We start from the raw sequence: 20,615 nt of genomic DNA, 5'->3' as shown, positions 1-20,615 counted from the left end.
GAGTAAAAATCAGCATCGCCCCACGAAACAATCCTTCAAGCGGAGAAAATGATTAGGGCTCCCGGTTTTATGGTATTTATTTTTTTGCCATTTCCGTCTGCGTTTATGCATATTTATTTTTTGGGCAATTTTTCTGTATTTATCCACATTTATTTTTGACACAAGCAAAAGACGACGCTACAATTAGTATTTTTCCAGGTTTATTTAGATTGACAATGCACACATGCGCTCAGTTGTTATTGGTCAACACTATACATTAATCTGAAAACTTTGCAGTTTGCAAAATGTCCCAAATATGCTTAAAAGTGCTATCACAAGCCATTTGTCTCAGAGCCTTGCAGTTTCTGTTATCTGCCACATCCTCTACCCCACTGAACACCATACTGCCCCACTGAGAGAAACTCACACTGCCTTCAGCCGCAACCCAATTGTGCCACAACAGCGCTAAAGCTGTCCCTGGCCATCACTATGCGGATTGATGTTTTGTGTATGCAGAAGAGAACACGCATTTGCAATGCAATCAGTCTCGCATTTACGCTAGTTTAAGCTATTAGCATTGTAAATGACAATGCCTTTTATTTATCTACTTTTAAAAACCAAAACATAAATAAAAGGCATTGTCATTTACAATGCCAATAGCTCAAACTCAAGTAAATGCGAGACCTACTGCATTGCAAATGCTTGTTTGGCCTTTGAGGCAGTCCCCCTCTACTGAGTATTTTGGGAGGGTGATGCCTGTATCTAAGTTAGAAGAAAAGGTATAAAAACTGGGCAGAAGAATTGTTTTGTCAAAATGGTGAGTGGGAGTGTTGACAAAATGGCAATCGTTGGGTGGGTGAAAAACAATTTAGGGCGGGGTGATGGAGGAAATACAGAGGTGAAGTAAGGGGACTGGAGAGACATCCACTCAGTAAGAGTGAATGTTGAAAAGTAACAAGAGTATCTGCATGAGCCTGTGATAAGTGGAAAAACACTGGCTGCACACTGGAAGCAGTACTTGGTCCATGTTCCATGGCAGGGACACAGACGAAGACCCAGGAGAAAGCCAGAGGTGAGGAGGTGTTACTGACCAATAGGAAACGAGAGATAAGTGGGAGCCAACCACTGGTAAGTAACGGTAAACTCGAAGCTCCTGTGTAAGATTTGTTGTTTTTGTATAGTGTCTTAATTTTTGTTCAAGCAGCCTGTGGCTGTATATTCACATGCTGTTCCATTTAGTGTAGGGCCCGGCTGGGTGCAAATTATTTTTCTTTGAGGAATTATTCTCGAGTCACATGGTACTTTTACTCCACATCTTGCTTGCACTGCACATGGTCATCGACTTGATATTGTTTTTTTCCGCCGTCTGAATTGGACATGTACTCCCATCCTCCGGATCAACGCGCTTGGTGTTTTTTTTTGGCCTTCTTAGTTCCTCTTCTTCTGTCAGTATTTTATTTGACTCTTGTGTGGGTCTGTTCTCCTGTTAACTTGGGCCCCTGGAGGGCATCGCCCGCCTTGGCCTCTTTACCTTTTTCATTCTGTCCGATTTCACAATGCCTTGTTTTTGTTGGAACAGGCGTCCTTTTGTTATTGACTTTTGTGTCTTGCGAAATCTCCCTGGGCTGACGACCAGCTCTGGATTCTTTGCCTCACATCCTTGCACAATGAAGTGTGCTGGTCCTTTGAAAAAAGACTCTTTGAGATTGCCATGCCCGTTGACTTGAGATGTCGTGTATGAGCAGCAAAGATACCTCAGACCGCTTTGGTGCCCACAACTTCAAGCAGTACCATCATCCAAAGCCTTCGGCTGCTGACAGGAGGCTTTCTCGCTGGAAGAAAGTTCAGAGTCCCACCTTGTTTGAAGTTATCCTGCTAGCTCAACAGGCCTTGAGTACAGCTCCAAACTCCTTACCCCTTGACACCGCTCTGAGCTTCCACCCGACAAGTGCTGTTTAGCTGCTATGGATCGAAAGAAGCAGGCTTCTGGTCCATGTGAGAGGCTGGCTTGGTATATGGTGCACACCTATGTAAGTGTAGCACCCTGCACTGCACGATTTTAGTGGTCTTAGAGAACCTTAGAAAGCTCTTTAAGTGGTAGCTGTGGAGAGCAGCCTTTAGGCTTAGTCCAGAAGGAGTGTAAAGCAGCTTGTTTTACCAGTACTTTATCTTATGGTATAGGTTAAGTGAAAAAGAATCACAGTGTAGTTATAAAAATATGTACTTTATTACAAACACTCACCAACACCCGGAGATATAAACACAATACACACCATATTCAGGGACTAAAACTTGTAAATAGCACAAATACACAGCGGTCTCCAGGGAGAGACCAAACCATATACTAAAATAATGGATCTGAAAGAAACACGTTAGTGATAGTCCTTACCTTAGAATATTCCCCAGGCGTCAGTCTCGATCCGGAAAGTTTTCTGCTTAGCAGTACCCCGCACGCGCCAGTAGGTGGCGCCATGCGGCTCCGCGCCGTCACTGGCGTCGTAAGCACCGGGATGACGTCCCGGGGGCTACTTAGGTGCCACCCATGCGCGCTGATGCGAGTTCTTTCTTTTTCCGCCTGAAAGCGCAGACTTGGATTGAGCACGTACTTCGGGTCATTTTTTAAACAACTTTTTTGAGACTTTTGTCTCCTGGTGCACGTAGGGATGCCCGGCTTTAAGTCTTGTGGGTTGTGCCGCCGTAAAATGTCGGTGGCGGACCCCCATGATGTCTGCCTCTACTGCTTGGAGACCGACCATGACTCCCGGGATTGTCGGGACTGCCGTGCCATGGCTCTAAGGCCTTGCAGGTGCGGCGCCGGAAGTTGCTGGAGGTCCGGCACTCCTCTCACCGCCGCTCCGGGTTTAGGGGCCGTTCGCGGTACTGGAGCCGTCGCTCCACGGACTCTGTCTTAAACTTCAGATTCCGGTAAGCGACTCCATAAGAAGTAGTCGAAGAAGCGTGTTCGCTCTCCGACGTCCCACCATCGCTCCCCGAAGGCGGTCGAGGGGGACAGGGGCTCCACCCCTGCAGCTCCTCCAGAGCCTGGGAGTCCTGAGGCCTACCCGCTATACCCGGGTCTGTCGGCGACTCCCGAACAGTTGCAAGAGTTTCTTGCTGCCATGGACCGCCTGTTTAGCCCTCGGGATCCCGCCGGCGCACGTGCGGTCCTGTGTCCAGATCCTGTTGGCCCGGCGGCACTGCCTCTGGCGCCGGCCCCGGAGTGACTGGATCCAGCGCCCTCTGCTCCGGCGCCACAAGGTGCATCATCGCTGGCTCTGGCACTGCCCTTGGCTCCGGCCTCAGCGCCGCCACAGGCGCCGCACTGGGTGCCGTTTATCTTGCCCCTGGCCCGGTTCTCGGACCATTTAGTTCCGACCTGGGATCCACATTGGGATGCAGCTCTGGTTCGGCCCCGGCCGGCGTTACTCGCGGCGCCACTGGCCCACTCTCTGGCTCCGACCCTGCTGCCGCTGCCAGCTCCTTCTACCCCGGAGCCGGATGAGTACTGTGACATTCCTATGACCCCCTTACGCGGCAGTGTGACTCCTCCACCATGGTGCTGCTTCTAACTGCGGAGGCTCTCCATCTCGACCTCCCTACGGTGGCCTTTATGACCTACCTCCTTACGGAGGTGCTCCAGACTGCGTCTACGTCGTCGGAACAGCTGTTCCCTTTCAATGAGGCCCTTACCGAAGTCCTCTTGGGCACTTGGTTGCGTCTGGCCTCTGGGGCACCGGTGGATAAGAACGTCACCAGGCGTCATCGTCAGGCGCTTGGAGGCCCTGCCTTCTTCACCACTCATCCCATGCCTGAGAGCCTGGTCATTCAGGCCTTGACATCAGAGTGCCTTCCCCACAGCTCCGCCGGATACGGACTCTAAGAAGCTGGACCAATATGGCAAGAGGCTGTTCTCCTCGGCCAGCTTGGGGTTGCGGTCGGTTAATACCGCCTGTTTATTGGGCTGTTACTCCCACGCCGTGTGGGATACGGTAGCAGAGATCCTGCCTCAGTGTTGTGATGAAGTCCAGGCCGTCCTTTCCCAAGCGATGGCGGAGGGCAAGCATACGGCGAAGTTTGCCATCAGGTGTGGTCTGGACCCGGCTGATTCCTTGGGCAGGGCGATTTCCACGACTGTGGCGTTGCGGCGCCATGCCTGGTTGCGGTCTACTGTGTTCTTGCTTGATGTCCATAGCTCGCTCATGGACATGCTCTTTGACGGATCTCGCCTCTTTGGCGACAAGGCGGACAGTGCCCTGGAGCGCTTTAAAGACTCACGGGCCATGGCTAAGTCTTTGGGTCTTTCCACAAAGAGCCCTGCAACGCCTGGGTTTTGTTCCTTTTGTGGCCAGGGTAAAGGCGACCAGACGCGCTCCTCCGCAGAACCTGCGTCAGCGGCTTCAGCAGGGGCGGGTCTGGTAACCAGCGGGTGGGTCAGTCCACCTCCACACCTGCTGCTTCCACCTCCAAGCCTTCCTAATCTAAGCTTCAGGGGGCACCCCACGCCGGTGGGAGGCAAGGTTAGTCTCCATCTCCACCACTGGTGTGAAATCACATCGGACAAGTGGGTGCTGCAGATAATCTGCCAAGGTTACTCGCTCCCCTTTCTGTCCTCCCCTCCAGCCATGCCACCTTGATACCACCGCATGTCGGGGGATCATTTGGCTCTTCTCAGTCAGGAAGTAACTGCCCTCCTGGCCAAGGGGGACATCGAGTACGTTCCCGATTAGGAAGTAGGGAGTGGTTGTTATTCCCACTACTTTCTGGTAGTGTGCGCCCCATCTTGGACCTCCGGGACGTCAATCGCTTCCTCCGGAAGGAGAAGTTCAAGATGCTGACTGGCTCAGGTCCTGACTGCCCTGCACCCTGGAGACTGGATGGTAGCGTTGGACTTGCAGGACGCCTATTTTCATTTCCCCTGCCCACCGGCATTACCTGCGGTTCATGGTAGGCTAGGAGTATTTTTAGTTTGCCGGGCTCCCTTTTGGCCTTACCAGTGTCCCTCGGGTGTTCACGAAAGTGATGGCGGTGGTCGCAGCTCATCTGCGCAGGTCAGGGGTGTCAGTTTTCTCCTACCTCGACGACTGGCTGTTGAAGGCGGGCTCGCCCCAGGCAGTAGTTTCCCACCTCCATACTACATCCGACCTCCTGCATTTGCTGGGGTTCTCCATCAATGTGCCGAAGTCGCACCAGAGTCCTCTCAGAAGCTCCCTTTCATCGTAGCGGTTCTGGATTTTAACTCGGTTTTGGGTTTATCCTTCCGAGCAGCAAGTCCGGGATATTAGAGCTACGATTCCGCTCTTTCAGCCTCTATCCCAGGTTTCAGTCAGGATGACTGTGAGAAAGTTCTTTCATTGGTATGCCCCCACGTTTTACTGAACTGCTGATGTGCTTTTACTGAGTGTGCCCTGAGCTCCTGCCAACCAGGTGCCTAGGGCCCTGTGTTCCTTCCCTAAAACTGTGTTGAAACTAAATCCCAATTGGCATCTCTGGCCACCTGTCAGCCCCTTGTAGATGGTACCCTAGGTACCCAGGGCATGTTGACCAGAGAAGACCCCTAAGGGCTGCAGCACTTATTGTGCCACCCTTAGGGGCTCTGTACCCTGACACCCACACACTGCCTTTGCAGGCTGAGTGTCTAAGTACAGTACTTAACAAAGAGTCAACATGGCACACACCCCTGTGTGCCATGCCCACAAGACCCACTGCCCTGGCATACCTAAGTCAACCCTCTAGCTGGGTGCCCTATGCCAGTGGTGTGGGCACACTTGCACGAGCCCTGTGCCCCTACAGTACCCAGGACCTTTCCTGGGCACTGTAAGTGCAGTGGTGCCATTAAGAGTATATGGTGCTGGGAGGTGGTCATTACGAACTCCACAGCACCATAATGGCTACACTGAAGACTGACAAGTTTGGTACCAAACTTCTCAGCACATTAAACCCGCACTGATGCCAGTGTGGGATGTAATGTAAAATGCACCAGAGGGCATCTTGGAGATGCCCCCTGAAAACCTAATCTACAATCCACGTCTGGTCTGAGAGGCTGCCACACAGCAGACATGTTGCTGGACCCCTGGGTGGAGAGCCCCCCCTCTCTCCTGGGCCTGCAACAATGCACATCCTGGGCGAGGTGCTAGGTGTCCTCCCCCAGGATGGGCAGGGGGAAGCTTCAAAGGCATGCCGCCTCTGTGAGATTCTCCAGACCATTTGCTGTACTCAGCAACTGGCCCCCACCAGTTCTGACCCCCACTCTGGCGGGAAACCCTACGTCAGGAAGGGGGGTGTGCCAGCCTGTGCCAACCCCACCCCTCGATTGGGGGAGACGAGGTGAAGCACTACCCTGGGCTCCGGCCATCTTGAATATGGGGAGGCCTGCCCAATCACAGCTAGGCCCCTGCCCCCCCACAGGAGAGGAGCAGGCCAGGGGGTGTACTCACCCCAAGACAGGGACTCATTGGTCCCTGTACTTGCCCTACCTGTAACACCCCTAAATTCAGTATTTAGGGGCTCCCTAAACCTTCCTTCCTCAGATCCTGATACGAAAAGAAGAAAGAAGATCAAGAAGACCCGCCGTGCAGCTGCTAACAGGACCACAACAACTGACTTGGCCCCAGCCCTACCGGCCTGTCGAGGCTGGAACCTGGTCTTGCCTAATCCCGGCGACTCCTGCGGACAGCAACCTTGAGACACCCGGAGGACCTGCCTGCCTTGACCCTCTTAAAGAATGGGACTCCCATCAACAGAGGCTCTGCTGCAACAACCCACCTGGTGCCAACCAGGAAGCTCCGGACCAGCCCACTCTGCATCCAGCCGAGGCTGGGCCCAACCAAACCAAGACCACGAGGACGCCCCCCGGTGACTGGGACTCGAAGTCCAGTGCCCAAAGACTCTCCTCGACGAACCAGCCGACGCCTGCAGACTCCGAACCAGGGGCCACCCCAACCGCGACCAGCCGAGGGTAAGCTTTTCCGACACCCAAAGACACCCCATGCACCCGGCACTCTACAGCCCCCTGTTCCACCCTTTGGGGTACCTACCTGTGCTCTAAGATCCCAACTTACCTCTCGAAGTGTTGGTCGCCCCTGGAGAGTCTCCGTCCCCGAGCCTGCAGCCGTTGTTCCTTTTTGACCTTTCCCATTGGATAACATTGAGCACCCGACGGCTCAAGAGCACCCTGCACCCAGCCGCCCGAGTGCCACTGGCTGTGCCACCTTTGTCCTATCCTACTCCCCCCCCCCCTTTGCACTGAGCAAGTAACCAGGAGGCCAGCTCCCACAGCCGCGTGGGCTGCTAGCGAGCAGCCACCAACTGGAGGCCCCCTTTCCCTCATTGGATATCATTGGGCCTACCTACCTCTGCACCCGGCCGGGCCTGCGCTGCTGGGGCTGAACCGACTGTACTTACCTGACCCTGGGGGACCCCATAGTCTATACCCAGAACCTTAACTTAACCAGCCAAGTACTCACCTGGAAACCGGTAACTCACTCACTTGCCATTGGATAACATTGACTCATTTTGCCTTGAAAATTTTGAAGTGTGAAGTTTCGAAAACTGCAAATATTCAGATAAAATCAGCCGAAGTCCGAATTCCGAAGTACTCACCTGCAAGCAGGCGAGAAGCCAGTACTGTACCTTGCAGCCCAGTACTGAACTGCAAAAGTAATCCTTACCGGGTTTACTAGTAATCTGTATTTTCTCCATAGGAACCCATTGTATGCTTTTCTTTGTGCCTTCTTTTGAAAACTTGAAATATTCTTTAAAAATCATATGAAATACTGAAACACAATTACCTACCTGTTTTAAGGTCAGACCCCAGTGCTGGGCCTAGAAGCCCAGTACTGGATTACAAAAGTAACGCAATCATACTTTACCTGCAACCTGAATTTTCTCCCATTGAATAACATTGTCAGTTTGTCATTGAAAAGTTTCTAAGTGTGAACTTTTAAAACCGCTTTATATTCATGAAAATTCACCACAGTAACTAAAACGTTTGGGCTAATCTAGGTTCAGCTTAGACCCCAGGACTTAATCTAGGATCTAGCCCTGGAACTAATAAATGAATCTGTACTGTAATCAACTGTACTTTTATGGTAACAATCTATTGAGCTCAATGCTAAAGTGTGTCTAGACTTGAGTTGCCTTCAGCAACTCCTGTACCAATTGTGTTTACCAACTTTATTGCTTCCTTGCACAGTAATCACATAAGAGTTCTCATATCTAGCAAAGTATATTTTATGCCTGTTGGTTCTAAAAATAAAACAACTATATCTTTGGATATAAAAACCATTGGCCTGGAGTTCAGTCTTTGAGTGTGTGAAACATTTTGCTGACTGAGTGTGTACAACAAATGCTTTGCACTGCCCTCTGGTACTGCCTAACTGCTCGACCAAGCTACCACTTTTGAGAGTAAGGTCAGTCCTGACTTTAACCTCTGTTATACCTTTGGGGTTGGTGGACTCTATACACACTGTACTTCATTATTGTCCAGTATATATAGAGCCACTTTCTCACAGACACCAACTGACTTGGCCTCAGCCCTACTGGCCTGTCGACCCTGGCCGAGGACCTGACTGCCTTGACCCTCTCAAAGACTGGGAATCCCCTGAGCAGAGGCTGTGCTCCAACAACCATACCCTTGGTGCCAACCAGGAACCGCGAATCGCGAATCCAGTTTTCTTTGCACCCGCCTAGCCCGGCCCGTGCCTGAGTGACCCAAGACCACGAGGACGTCCTCTCGGCGACTGTGACCCGCAGTCCAGTGCCCAAAGACCTTCCTCGATGACCCAGACGATGCCTGCAGCCTCAGAACCAGGAACCCCTCCAAACGTGACCAGCCAAGGGTAAGACTTCCCGACACCCAAAGACACCCCTTCACCCAAAGACACCCCTGGGCCCCCTGTGCCCTCCTTTGTGCCACTCCCCTCTTCTCCAAGAACCCAACTTACCTCTTGAAGTGGTGGTCGCACCTGAAGAATCTCCGTCCCCGAGCCATTGTTCACTTTGTAACTTTCCCATTGGATAACATTGAGCGCCCAACGGCTCAAAAGCACCCTGCACCCAGTTGCCTGAGTGCCCCTGGAAGTGCAACTACTACCCTACTCTACTTCCCCACTTGCCCTGAGCAAGTGACCAGGAGCTCAGCTCCCACAGCCGCGTGGCCTGCCTGCTTGCATCCACCAACCAAAGGCCCCCTACCCTTCATTGAATTCATTGGGCCTACTCTCTCTGCACCCGGCTGCCCCTGGGCCGCAGTGGGTGTAACAACTGTACCTTTCCGATCCTGGGAGACCCCTAAGTCTATGCCCAGAACCTTAACCTCACCAGTCGAGTACTCGCCTGAAAGCCGATAACTCACTTTCTTTCCATAGGCTAACATTGACTGGTTTTCACTGAAATTTCTTCTAAGTGTCGATTTTTGAAACTTTAAAATATTCCTCTAAAATCAGCCGAATAACAATTTCCGAAATATTCACCTGGGTTCAGGAGAGAAGCCAGTGCTGTACTTTCTAGTTCAGTATTGAACCACAAAAGTAATCTTAACCGTACTTACCAGTTACCTGTATTTTCTTCCTTAGGAAACCATTGACTGATTGTCTCAAATTTCTTTTGTCGATTTTTGCAAATGGCAAATATTATTTTTAAAAATCGTACCAGCTACTGAAACTTAATTACTTACCTGTCTTAGGTAGCGGTCCCAGTGCTGAACCTAGGAGTCCAGTACTGGATTACAAAAGTAGCGAGAACCTACTTTACCTGTGACTTGAATTTCCTTCCATAGGATGACATTGCTAGTTTTTCTCTGTAAAAGTGACAACTTTGAAAATACATTTATATCCTTTAAAAATTGCAACTGTAACCAAAACGCTTTTACTTAACTGTTTACAGCTTAGGTCCCGGGACTGAATCCAGGATCTCTGTGGTTAGAAAAGTAATCCTGAAAGTAATCACCTGCATTTATGTAGAAACACCCATTGAGCTCATTGTTAAATTGTTTAGAATTGTGTTGCCTATTGCAACCCCAGTAACTATTGTATTTACCAAATCTATTGTAATTCTGCCAAGTAATTACCTAAAGTCACTCATATTGAGAAAAATATATTTTGATATCTGTTGGTTCTAAAATAAAACAACAATATCTTTGGATATAAAAACAATTGGCCTAGAGTTCAGTTCTTGAGTGTGGGAAACCTTTTGCTGACTGAGTGTGTACAACAAATGCTTTACACTGTCCTCTGGTACGGCTTTACTGCTCGACCAAGCTACCACTTTGGAGAGTAAGGTCAGATCTGACTTCAGCCTCTGTTATTCCTCTGGGGATTGGGGACTCTATACACCCTGGACCTGACTTTGGTCCAGTATATTTAGAGCCACTCTCTTACAATGACCCGCCGGCTTCTGGGCCTGATGGCCTGATGGCCTGCATCCTGCTGGTGACGCATGCCAGATGGCAAATGCAGGCTCTGCAGTGGAACCTGAAGTTCCAGTGGGCAGAGCATCAGGGCAACCTGTCCGATCTCGTCCAGATCTCGGAGGGCGCTGCACGACAGTTGCAGTGGTGGCTCACGAATTGCGACTGGGTTAGTGGCAGATCCCTCTCCCTTCCCCAACCAGAGCACACAGTGGTGACGGATGCGTCCCTCCTGAGATGGGGAGGCTCCATGGGAGAGGCGGAGATCAGAGGCCTCTGGTCTCCGGCGGAGTCCCGGCTCCATATCAACCTTCTGGATCTGCAGGCGATCTGGCTTGCACTGAAGGCATTCCTTCCCTCTGTCCGGGGAAGTGTAGTGCAGGTGTTCACGGAAAACACCACCTCTTTGTGGTATTGCAACAAACAAGGCGGGGTGGGGTCCTGGATCCTATGTCAGGAGGCTCTGCGCCTCTGGACATGGCTGGAACATCAAGGCATTACCTTGGTGGGTCAACACATGACACGTTCTCTGAACGCCAGGGCGGACGAACATAGCCGCCGGTGCATGGTGGATCACGAGTGGTGTTTGAACTCTGACGTGGCGCAATGTCTCTTTCTGCGATGGGGAGAGCCTTGGTTAGTTCTATTCGCCACGGAAGAGAATGCGCAATGTCATCAGTTCTGTGTGTTGGAATTTCCTATGCGGCACTCGTTCGGAGACGCTTTTCGTCTCGAGTGGAGCTGCGGTCTGTTGTACGACTTTCCGCCTATACCACGTCTGCTGAAGATCAGGCGTGACCGTTATTCTTGTGGTTCCGGACTGGACTCGAAGGGTATGGTATGCCGAGCTACTCAGTATGAGCATAGATCCCCCGTTCTGTCTGCCTCTAATGGAGGATCTTCTGTCGCAGCAGCAGGGGATGGTCCTCCACCCCAACCTGTCCAGCCTCCACCTCCATGCGTGGAGATTGAGCGGCGACAGTTGATGGCTTTCGACCTTCCTCCTGAGGTCTGTAATGTGATTCTGGCAGCCAGGCGTCCCTCCACTAAAACTGTATACGCCTCCCGATGGAACACATTTTTGGCGTGGTGTGCAGCAAAGGCTGTGGATCCCCTTTCTGCCCCTCTTTCTGAGGTTCTTCTGTTCCTCCTCCTTTGGTCCAGCAGGGGTCTGCTCTGGGCACTATCAAAGGCTATCTTTCTGCCATTTCCGCCTTCCTGAGGCTCCCTGATCAGCCTTCTCTTTTTAAGTCACCGGTAGATAACCGCTTTCTCAATGGCATTACACACACTATTCCTCCCGTTCCCTTCATAATGCCTCAATGGGACTGAAATCTTGTCCTGAATTTTCTGATGTGCGCTCCCTTTGAGCCTCTTCATAACTGTGCTTTACATCTTCTTACTCTTAAGACAGCTTTCCTGGTTGCCATCACCTCTGCCAGAAGAGTGAGTGAGCTCCAGGCCCTTTATTCCAAACCTCCTTTCCGTTCATCCGGACAAGGTGGTTTTGAGGACCCGTCCTTCCTTTCTGCCAAAGGTTGTTACGCCCTTCCACATGGGGCAGACTATCACTTTGCCCACCTTCTTTCCGCCTCAGCATCCTTCAAGAGAAGAGAAGAGGAGAGGCTCCACCGTCTGGACCCAAAACATGCGCTCGCTTTCTATCTGCAGAGTACACAGCAGTTCCGGGTGGATGATAAGGTTTTTGTCAGCTACGTGGGCGCCAAGCAAGGTCGGGCTCTGCACAAACAGACCATCTCCCAGTGGGTTGATCTGTGCATCAAAGCATTTTACTCATTTCCCAAGAAGGAGCCTCCTGTGGGGCTGCGTCCCCATTCAGCCAGGGCAACTGCAGCCACTACTGCCTTGGGACGTGGCGTTACCTTGCTGGACTTTTGTCAGGCAGCTACTTGGGCCTCGCTGCACATGTTTACCAGGCACTACTGCCTCTACAGTCAGGTCCGGAGAGACTGTTTCTTTGGCCGTTCTGTGCTCCGTGACTTTTTGGTGTAATATTGTTCACAGACCCAGCACCGGGGTTGGTCTTGCTGGGGTATCTATTCTAAGGTAAGGAATCTATCACTAAAGTGTCTCTTTCAGATGCACAAGTTACTACTTGTGTAACAATACATCTGTAAGAGACATTAGTTAGTGATAGATTCCTTACCGCCCCACCCATCCTCCCTGTTCTGCAAACTGATTACTAGAGTTGAGGTCATCCCCTTTTAGGGCCCTAGTTTTATGCATCACAGGTCGGTTTCTGGCATGGCTCTGCGTTTTGGCGCGGAATGTTGTATACAGAACTGACTTCTGCAAACATGGGTAGGGCCTTAGCCTACGACGCCAGTGACGGGCGGGAGCCACACGGCGCCACCTACTGGCACGCAGGGATACTGCTTTGCAGAAAACTTTCCTGATATGGACTGACGCCTGGGGAATATTCTAATATAAGGAATCTATCACTAACTAATGTCTTTTACAGATATATTGTTAAACAAGTAGTAAATTGTGCAATGCGACCCACGACAAGAGTGGACCCAGAGGATGTAGAAGAGCTGGGGACCCTAGGGACAAGCCAAGGTGAGTATCTAACACCACCATGGAGGCCGTGTGCAGTGTGGAAACACGACCATGTGCTCAACGTTACTCAGTGGGTAAGTCTTGGTTGCAGTTTTAAAGAAAAAGGACTCTTTCCCTGAAGACATTCCATGGAAGATGGAAGGTTGGGGAGTCACCACACCTGTGGATACCCCAGGAACCAGGACACCTACACCAAGGAAGCCTGGTGCATGGGTGTCAAGTCAAGTCTGAAACCGCCATAGACTACAATGGAGGACTTCAGGAAAGGTGATGCTGGAGAAGACGAAAGAGTCTGGTGGAACCCAAGGGTGGAATCAAGATGGGGTACCTGCAAGCGGAGGGGACAGTCTCTATGCCAATCAAGAGACCAGGGGGCATGGAAGACGAATGCCCACTGATGTCTGACATGCAGGAAAGGTTGACTGTGCCCTTGTAGTTGCACCTGTGTGGCCAGGCAACTCTGTGGAAGACCAGGAGCTGTTGACGAGCTGTCCCATGTCGAATGTCGAGAGCTAGGGAGTCATTGTCAGGCAGGGGCACCAACAAGCATTGGCAGCGGCTGGCAACATAGTTGACAGAAAAGGTGCAGTGTCAGGACCAGCAAGGTCCAGGTGACTCACCATGAGCAAGTAAGTCTTAGCAGGGCCGAACAAGCGGGGGAGCCCACTGAAGCTCAAGAATACCCTCAGGAGGGCTCACAGGCCGAAGGCACAGTAGTCGCAAGAGGACCTTGAGCAGCTCACTAATGAAGACCCATGGTGCAGAGAAAGCAGTGAGGACAAAGATCTTGGCTGCAGGAGTTGCATGAGGTTGGAGCTTCTTGGAGCTCGAAGAGCTCTGGAGGAGAGAGCCAACAAACCTTGGCAACTGCAAGTCGACGCGGTGCACAGGTGTTTCTGTTCAAGCAGTTCCGACGAGGGATACTGGCCTCAAACTCAGTATGAAGACAATGCAGGCCTCGAGGGCGTTGCAGAACCACCACCTGTGCTGCTGAGACTTTCGGAGTCCCAGGGAGCAGACCAGTCCGTTGCGGTGCCTGCAGATACAGGGGAGTGACTCCTTCACTCCAAGGGAGATTACTTTGGGTGTCTTGGATGTCCACAGGTCTGGTGAAGAACCTATATTAAGCACTGGCATTGCAGAAGACCAGCAAGCCGAAGAGACCAAGAGCATCCGGAATCTTTCCCCCGCCCCGTTGCAGTCTCGGTTCCCAAAGTGAAGTCCAGAGTGTCCAGACGGTGAAGTTGAAGTGGTATGTGATCTGAATCTTGTCCCACGACGAATCAAAGGGCCCACCTACAGGTAATCCCTTAAGTACCCTTCGGGAATGCTTGTGACGATTCAGGGACCCCTCCCAGAGGAGAGGCTGGACATTGGGGAGGATACTCCCATGTTTTTTTTGTCTGGATTATAGTGGAATATTTCTTTCTTGTTCCTAGATACTGATTCTACATCCAGCTTGAACTGAATTGGTATCTGGCCTAACATGTTTTCTAACTTCCTGAACCAGGGCTTTCATGCCTATGCATCTGCTGTAAGAGTCGGGCCCGCTCCTTACCTTGCATAGGTCTCTGGAAATTGCAGGAGTTGACCGAATAGCTTACAGAAACTTTCTGCCCATGCCATTGAGAAAGCTGCTCCTTGAAACATCTAGGAAGGCGATTTACTGTATATTAGCAGAATTTGATTGGCCCCAAATGTGGCATTGCTGCTTTCTCAATGGGGAAAAAAAGTCAGTTTTAAGTCGCTCACTCATTGTTGCATTAAACCTCCCAACTGGGAGCCCTTGTACAGTTGTGTTAAACATTCAGGCACATTCTTGTCGCTCATTTCTGAGGGACAGAAGTTTTCAAGTACACTGCCCCCCGTTTAAATCTACTACCCGATGGCTAAAGCACGGGGTTCCACAGGGCTCGAGTCTGAGCCCGACGTTATTCAATCTGTACATGGAACCCCTAGCACGAATTGTGGAATCATACGGAGTGGACATTGTCACTTATGCCGATGTTACCCGATTGGTGATCACCTTAGCCCACGGCCAGGCCGAGGCGGCAGCCAAATTTCTTACCTGTCTTACGGCTGTTGCCAGCTGGATGAATAATAACTGCCTGCGCCTTAACAGGAACAAGACCAAATTATTGATGATCAGAAGTGCACCTTCTATTTGGTCATCGGCCTGGTGGCCGCCTGAGCTGGGGCCTACACCCGCCCCATCAGGGACAGTGAAGAATCTGGGGGTCCTATTGGACACTAGCCTCTCCTTTAGACAGCACATTGGCAGACTGTCCGGCAAATGCTATGGCATTCTGAAAACCATACCCAAAGTGCTTGACCTTCTTCCCATTGATATTAGGAAAACTTTGATACATGCCCTAGTTACCCCCCATCTGGACTACGGGAATTTCTTGTTCATTGGTCTGAACAAGAACGGGATACAACAGCTGCAATGTGTGCAAAATACGGCGGCCCGACTGGTCCTGAACTTGCCCAGAAGAGCTTCAGGAAAGCAGGCTTTAGCGACTCTTCATTGGCTCCCCATATGGGAACGTATCCTGTTCAAGGCGTTGTGTATTACACACCGCATTGCTCAAGGAAAAGGCCCTATCTATCTTCAAAAGCTGTTGACTATTCACTGCCCCAAACGTAACCTGAGATCTATGGGAAGCATGCTATTCCGGCTGCCCCGCATCCATAAAGCACGAATGGGAGGTCGCTCATTCTATACCTTGCCTGTAAACGATGGAATGAACTCCCCATTGAACTCCGTATGGAACCATCGGAAGCAAGGTTCCGGCTCAAACTTAAAACTCACATCTTCCCCCGAGCCTAATCACTGTAGTAGTCGCTCTATCCTTTTACTGCGATGATGGTTGGTTAGGCATGCTCACTTAGTGGACTGAATCCATAGCGTGGGGACACACTGATATAGTGTAACCAGGCACTTTATAAATGATTTTATTATTATTATTATTAAATCTCAAACACCATATTGTCTAGTGCGTCCCAAAAGCCTCCAGTGCTAGCAATATACAGTGCTAGACAGGGAGGCTGTAACCGTAACTCCATTTTCTTCCAAGCTTTACCCCTTGTATTGTACCACACACTCATCTGCTATTCAAAAACCTTGTACTGTCATCTCACATATCAAGTATATGGAATGCTAGCTTGAAGATCTGGTTATAATGCTATGGTGATATTTACAGATCAAGGACCATACAATACTCGTTTCCAGGAGCCAAGAAAAGGGTTCTGCCTTGCACTATTGATCTATGAAACTGTATGCTACCACCACCGCTGAGTGTCTAGAAGCCCGCTTATGGTCTGCAGCCCCATGTAATGATGGCGGTTGGCGCTCCTCCAGCCTAGAGAAGCCTGCTTCTCAGCATGTTTAGTATAAAAAATATGCCAGCCCTCCACATGCTCACATGATTGTTGTGAAGCTAGACACAACTATCACAATTACCATGCGATCTGTCAGAGGGTATGTTTGGGGAGGAGACCATGCTTGCACATCTATACATGCGAAAATCCCATCCCAACAGTCTGAATCTCGAAAGATATTGCTGGGTAATGATTATTACAGTTAAGTAACTTTTTCCCTCCCATCCAGTTACGAAGAAGTAGAACCAAAGGTCAAGTAATGAATTCATCATGAATGTGGTACTTCTGTTTTGCAGAGTATGTATTTATGTATAACTGATAGCCATTTGTCCCCACTGGATCCTTTGTAATCTCTTACTTTTTTTTTTGTTCAGAATCCTGGCAACTCTACTTTTGCTACTCTCGGATTTGGTGTTTCTGTCACTTCTTCAGCTGAAGTGAGAAGCCAGCCCAATGGGGTCCCGGAGAGCAAACCTATTGGCTTTTCATTTGGAAGCACCACAATGCAAGAAGCTCCAAAAGAATCTGACTCATCCAAGAATTTGTTCTTTCAGTGCATGTCTCAGACTGTCCCGCCTAGTAACTACTTCACGACCATCTCTGAGAGTCTTGCTGAAGAACCTTCCAACCGGGATGTTTTCAGGCAGAGCACTGATGCCTTTGGATCTCCTATTTCTAAACCAAAACCTTTAGTGACATCTGAGACTCTACAGAGGCAGCAAACCACTAGCACTCTGGAGAAAAAAGAATCTATGCCCAAACTCACGCCAGCCTTTTCAGGAGCTCTTTTGAGTAAACACCCTCCTGAAAAGCATGAAAATCTGTTCTTGCAGCCACCAAAGCTATTGCGGGAGGAACCATCCAATCCTTTTTTGGCCTTTGGAGAAAAGGCTGACTCCAGTCCCTTCAGTAGTTTTGCCTCAACTGGAGCAACTGCACCTAACCCAATGTTGGGGGGTCCTAGACTGTCTGCTTCCTGGCCAGATCCTCCTAGTGCTGAAGATTCCAGCATCTTGAACAAGAAGAATCTCTTCCTTATGACTGATACGGTTAAGGTGTTTTCTAACAGTCCTGTTGCTGCTGTATCTGAATCAGTTCAGATGTCATCCATCCTGGGAAACGGCCGCTCCCGCTCACCTATGCCCATTGAGATGCCTACCCTTTGCTCTAGTCCAACAGAGGATAAGCCAGATGTGTGCCTAGGACAGCAGGACAATCCTTTACTGAGAACCTTCACTGCCCTTTCAAGCCGGCTGCCACCGAGCATCCACAGCTCTGTAGCAGACATCTCTAGAGATAGCAGAGGGCCTTTTGATGCATCTAACAGGTTCACGCTAGACGATCGCAGCAGAACAGCCAAACAGGATTCTGATTCCAGTACCAACAGTGATCTTAGTGATCTAAGTGATGCTGAGGAGCAGCTCCACACCAAGCTGGGCTTCAGAGGAATCCCGGAGCACCTGATGCGCAGAATGGGACCCCATGTTGAGCGAAATGTGGCCTTGTTACTGGGTAAAGTGAAAGGGAAGCAAGGTGTAAAGGGCCGGCCAAGAACCACCCCTCTGAAAGGTAAGCAAATATGACGGTCCAAAAGAGAAAATTAATTGAGCTAAGTAATAAGCAAATTGATGAAGAATCTTTATAATGAAAAGACTAAACAGTTAAAAAAATTTAATGACAAATGTTATGCCAGGAATTTGTAGATATTTAGGACTTGGCCAAGTGGACCAGTGAGAAGCCTTTGGTAGCTTCTTTACATTGATGTCAGTAGAGCAGTTTCTTTTATTGGTGTTTGTCTTCCCTCAAGCTCCCTTTATATTTTTTTTATACTGTTGCTCCCTAAAAGGGGGCTTATTTGAAGCAAACCTGCTCATTTCTGCTTTTTAATCTGATTCTAATGACTGAGAAGCACTGATCTGATAAGCACTAACTGGGCACCCCGAAGTTGAAAATCACATCATAATGAGAAAGAATTGTGAATTGCGGGAGCTTGCTGCTTTAACTAGGTAAAATATGAGGCGTCCGCTTTAGAAAAATTAATGGTAATTGTTTTCAGAAATATTTGATAGAATTGATTTGTCAAAAAAATGCCAAAATGGTTGTGGGCAAGAAAACATTGATGCAAAAAGAGCACCTGGATGTACCGGCTAGTCATGATGCCAGCATGTGCCCTATGTTGCATCAACATTTAGTAGTTGGTCATTTCTTTCACTTGCTGCAGTGTAATGAGCACATGGTTTGTGGATTAAGTTGAAGCTGGGAAACTAACTTTTAAGATTGTGTACTGAAACTTATTCAGGGTCCTTCTATTACACATAACCTTATACTCTAGACTATATAACTCTTATATCCCTTCCATGTCTCCTACTCTAGTTAATATTTGAGATATGTATTGTGTAGTAGGATCCTTATGTTATGCAGTATTCCTCCATCCAGCATTAGATTCAGAATATTCCGCTACGTTTTTATTTAGATGCATGTTTGTTTTGTTGGGAGTCTTTTCTGGATTCATATGGTGTGTATTCTGCCATGTAGTGGTTGGATATAAATTGTTGTCTTTCCCTCGTTTCTTTGTGTTTATTCTTTAATATTTGTTGTCTTTATCACAATTTGGAGGTATATCTATACCATTTTTACATCCGATGCTATCCCTAGATGTTCCTGGCATGGTCGCCATCCTCCGATTCTTTTTTTTTTCTTCCTCATTGTGTCGAAGCAGAGCAGAGGAGCTCCAACGATGAGAAGATTACATCGACTGTTCATGTTGCAAAGAACTACAAAAGAAGGAAGAAAAATGAATGCAACAAAGAGACAGGAACCTGGGGAAACATCATTGGGATCAGGTTTCAATTGAAGGATCATTGAGCATTCAACCACTTGGTCAGAGAAGGGGGTGACATGAAGAATATTCCATTTAGATTTTGTCCTTCATGTCGCCACAAATTTGCACATATGGACAGTCATGAAGTATGCATGCCTACCACAACAGATCATATGGCCGAGGGTTACGAGGCCTGCGCAGGTTTTTTGCCAAAAATCTTGAAGACCAGACAATAACTGTGGGCATGCTGTGCAACAATGCAGTTGTTGCAAATACACAGATTGCTCAGATATAGGGCTATCTAGTGAGAAGGAGAACAAAAACCTAGAGGAGACAGAGCTCATACAGGGAGGGGGCTCAGACACATGGGTCATTGACCTCAAAATATTGTATGTGGTAAGGAAGGTGGTGAATGAGGTATAGGCCAGAAAACACCTGCAAGTAACCGCGCACACCAGATCTGGGGCAGACCTGTTGAAGATGGACTTGAAGTCTCCCACCTGCCCACGCCAAAGCATTTGGTGTTGAATGGCAGCGAAAGCGAAAAAAGTCCAAAAGTCCAAGCTGAAGGAGACCATGGAAGGCAAAAACTGAGACTGCTTCAGCGCTGAAGTGTGATTGAGAGCAGTCTAAGGAAAAGGTCTTAAAGGACAAGGAAATGTCGGTGTCAAACTGAGTTAATGACGGCCCTTGATGCAGGACAGGCCCACAAGAGTGCAAAAAACACATTCGGTAGGAATGGCATCCATCTGACACAAAATGGACTTTGAGACTTTGAAGATTTCAATTCCACTCTACCCACAGGATCTCAGAGGGCTATACGAAGGAAGAGCTTGAGGCCCCTGCAATGCTGCAGCCATGCAGTGAAGAACAAGAGGAAGTCCTTTACACCGAGGAATGAGGCAGTGATGAAATAGCCTTCAATGATGCCCACTTGCCAAAAAATGCAAAAAGAACAATTGATGGACAGAATGCTGCACAATGTCAAACATTCACCCAAGTATAGAGATCTAAGGCTAAATCCATTGTTTTGCTCCCCATACATTTCAAGTTGAGACCCAGCCATATGCAAATCAGTCTTGACCCTGTTCCCCAGGTGAACAGTCCAGCCCAAACTGCCAGGCCAGGTCCTCCCTGGAATGGAAACAAGTGTCCCTGGACTGGTTTCCGGGCATCCCCCCATATCAGCCAGGCTAGATTGACTCCAGGTGCCAAAAGAAGAAATGGACTTGTATTCCTCGAGACCTTTGCTGCCAGGCAACCTAAGAACCTTCAACTCTCTGATGAAGTGGATCATGTAATCGAGAAAAAGTAGAAAGTAGCAAAGGCAATCCTGAGTGGCCCACGTATGGTGTTGCCCTCTGTTTGTACTGATAGAGCCTATATGTTTTCTATCAATCTTAGGGAGCATCATGGAGTGTATGCAGCTGCTGTAGTATGTTCTCCCAC

General features: G+C 49.3%; 1 protein-coding gene across 1 annotated transcript in view; it reads left to right on the top strand.

Annotated features, from left to right (window-relative positions):
* Positions 1-20,615, top strand: part of KDM3B (lysine demethylase 3B) — a 1,181,011-nt gene that overhangs the window by 329,754 nt on the left and 830,642 nt on the right. Inside the window, exon 8 of the mRNA XM_078652703.1 lies at positions 16,720-17,914. Coding sequence (XP_078508829.1) covers positions 16,720-17,914 — 1,195 coding nt within the window. The remainder of the gene's footprint in view (positions 1-16,719; positions 17,915-20,615) is intronic.

The sequence above is a fragment of the Lissotriton helveticus genome, chromosome 7 (assembly GCF_964261635.1).
Source record: "Lissotriton helveticus chromosome 7, aLisHel1.1, whole genome shotgun sequence".
Classification (NCBI taxonomy): Eukaryota; Metazoa; Chordata; class Amphibia; order Caudata; family Salamandridae; genus Lissotriton; species Lissotriton helveticus.
The sequence above is the reverse complement of the archived record's forward strand: the minus strand, read 5'-3'. Positions and strand labels throughout refer to the sequence as shown.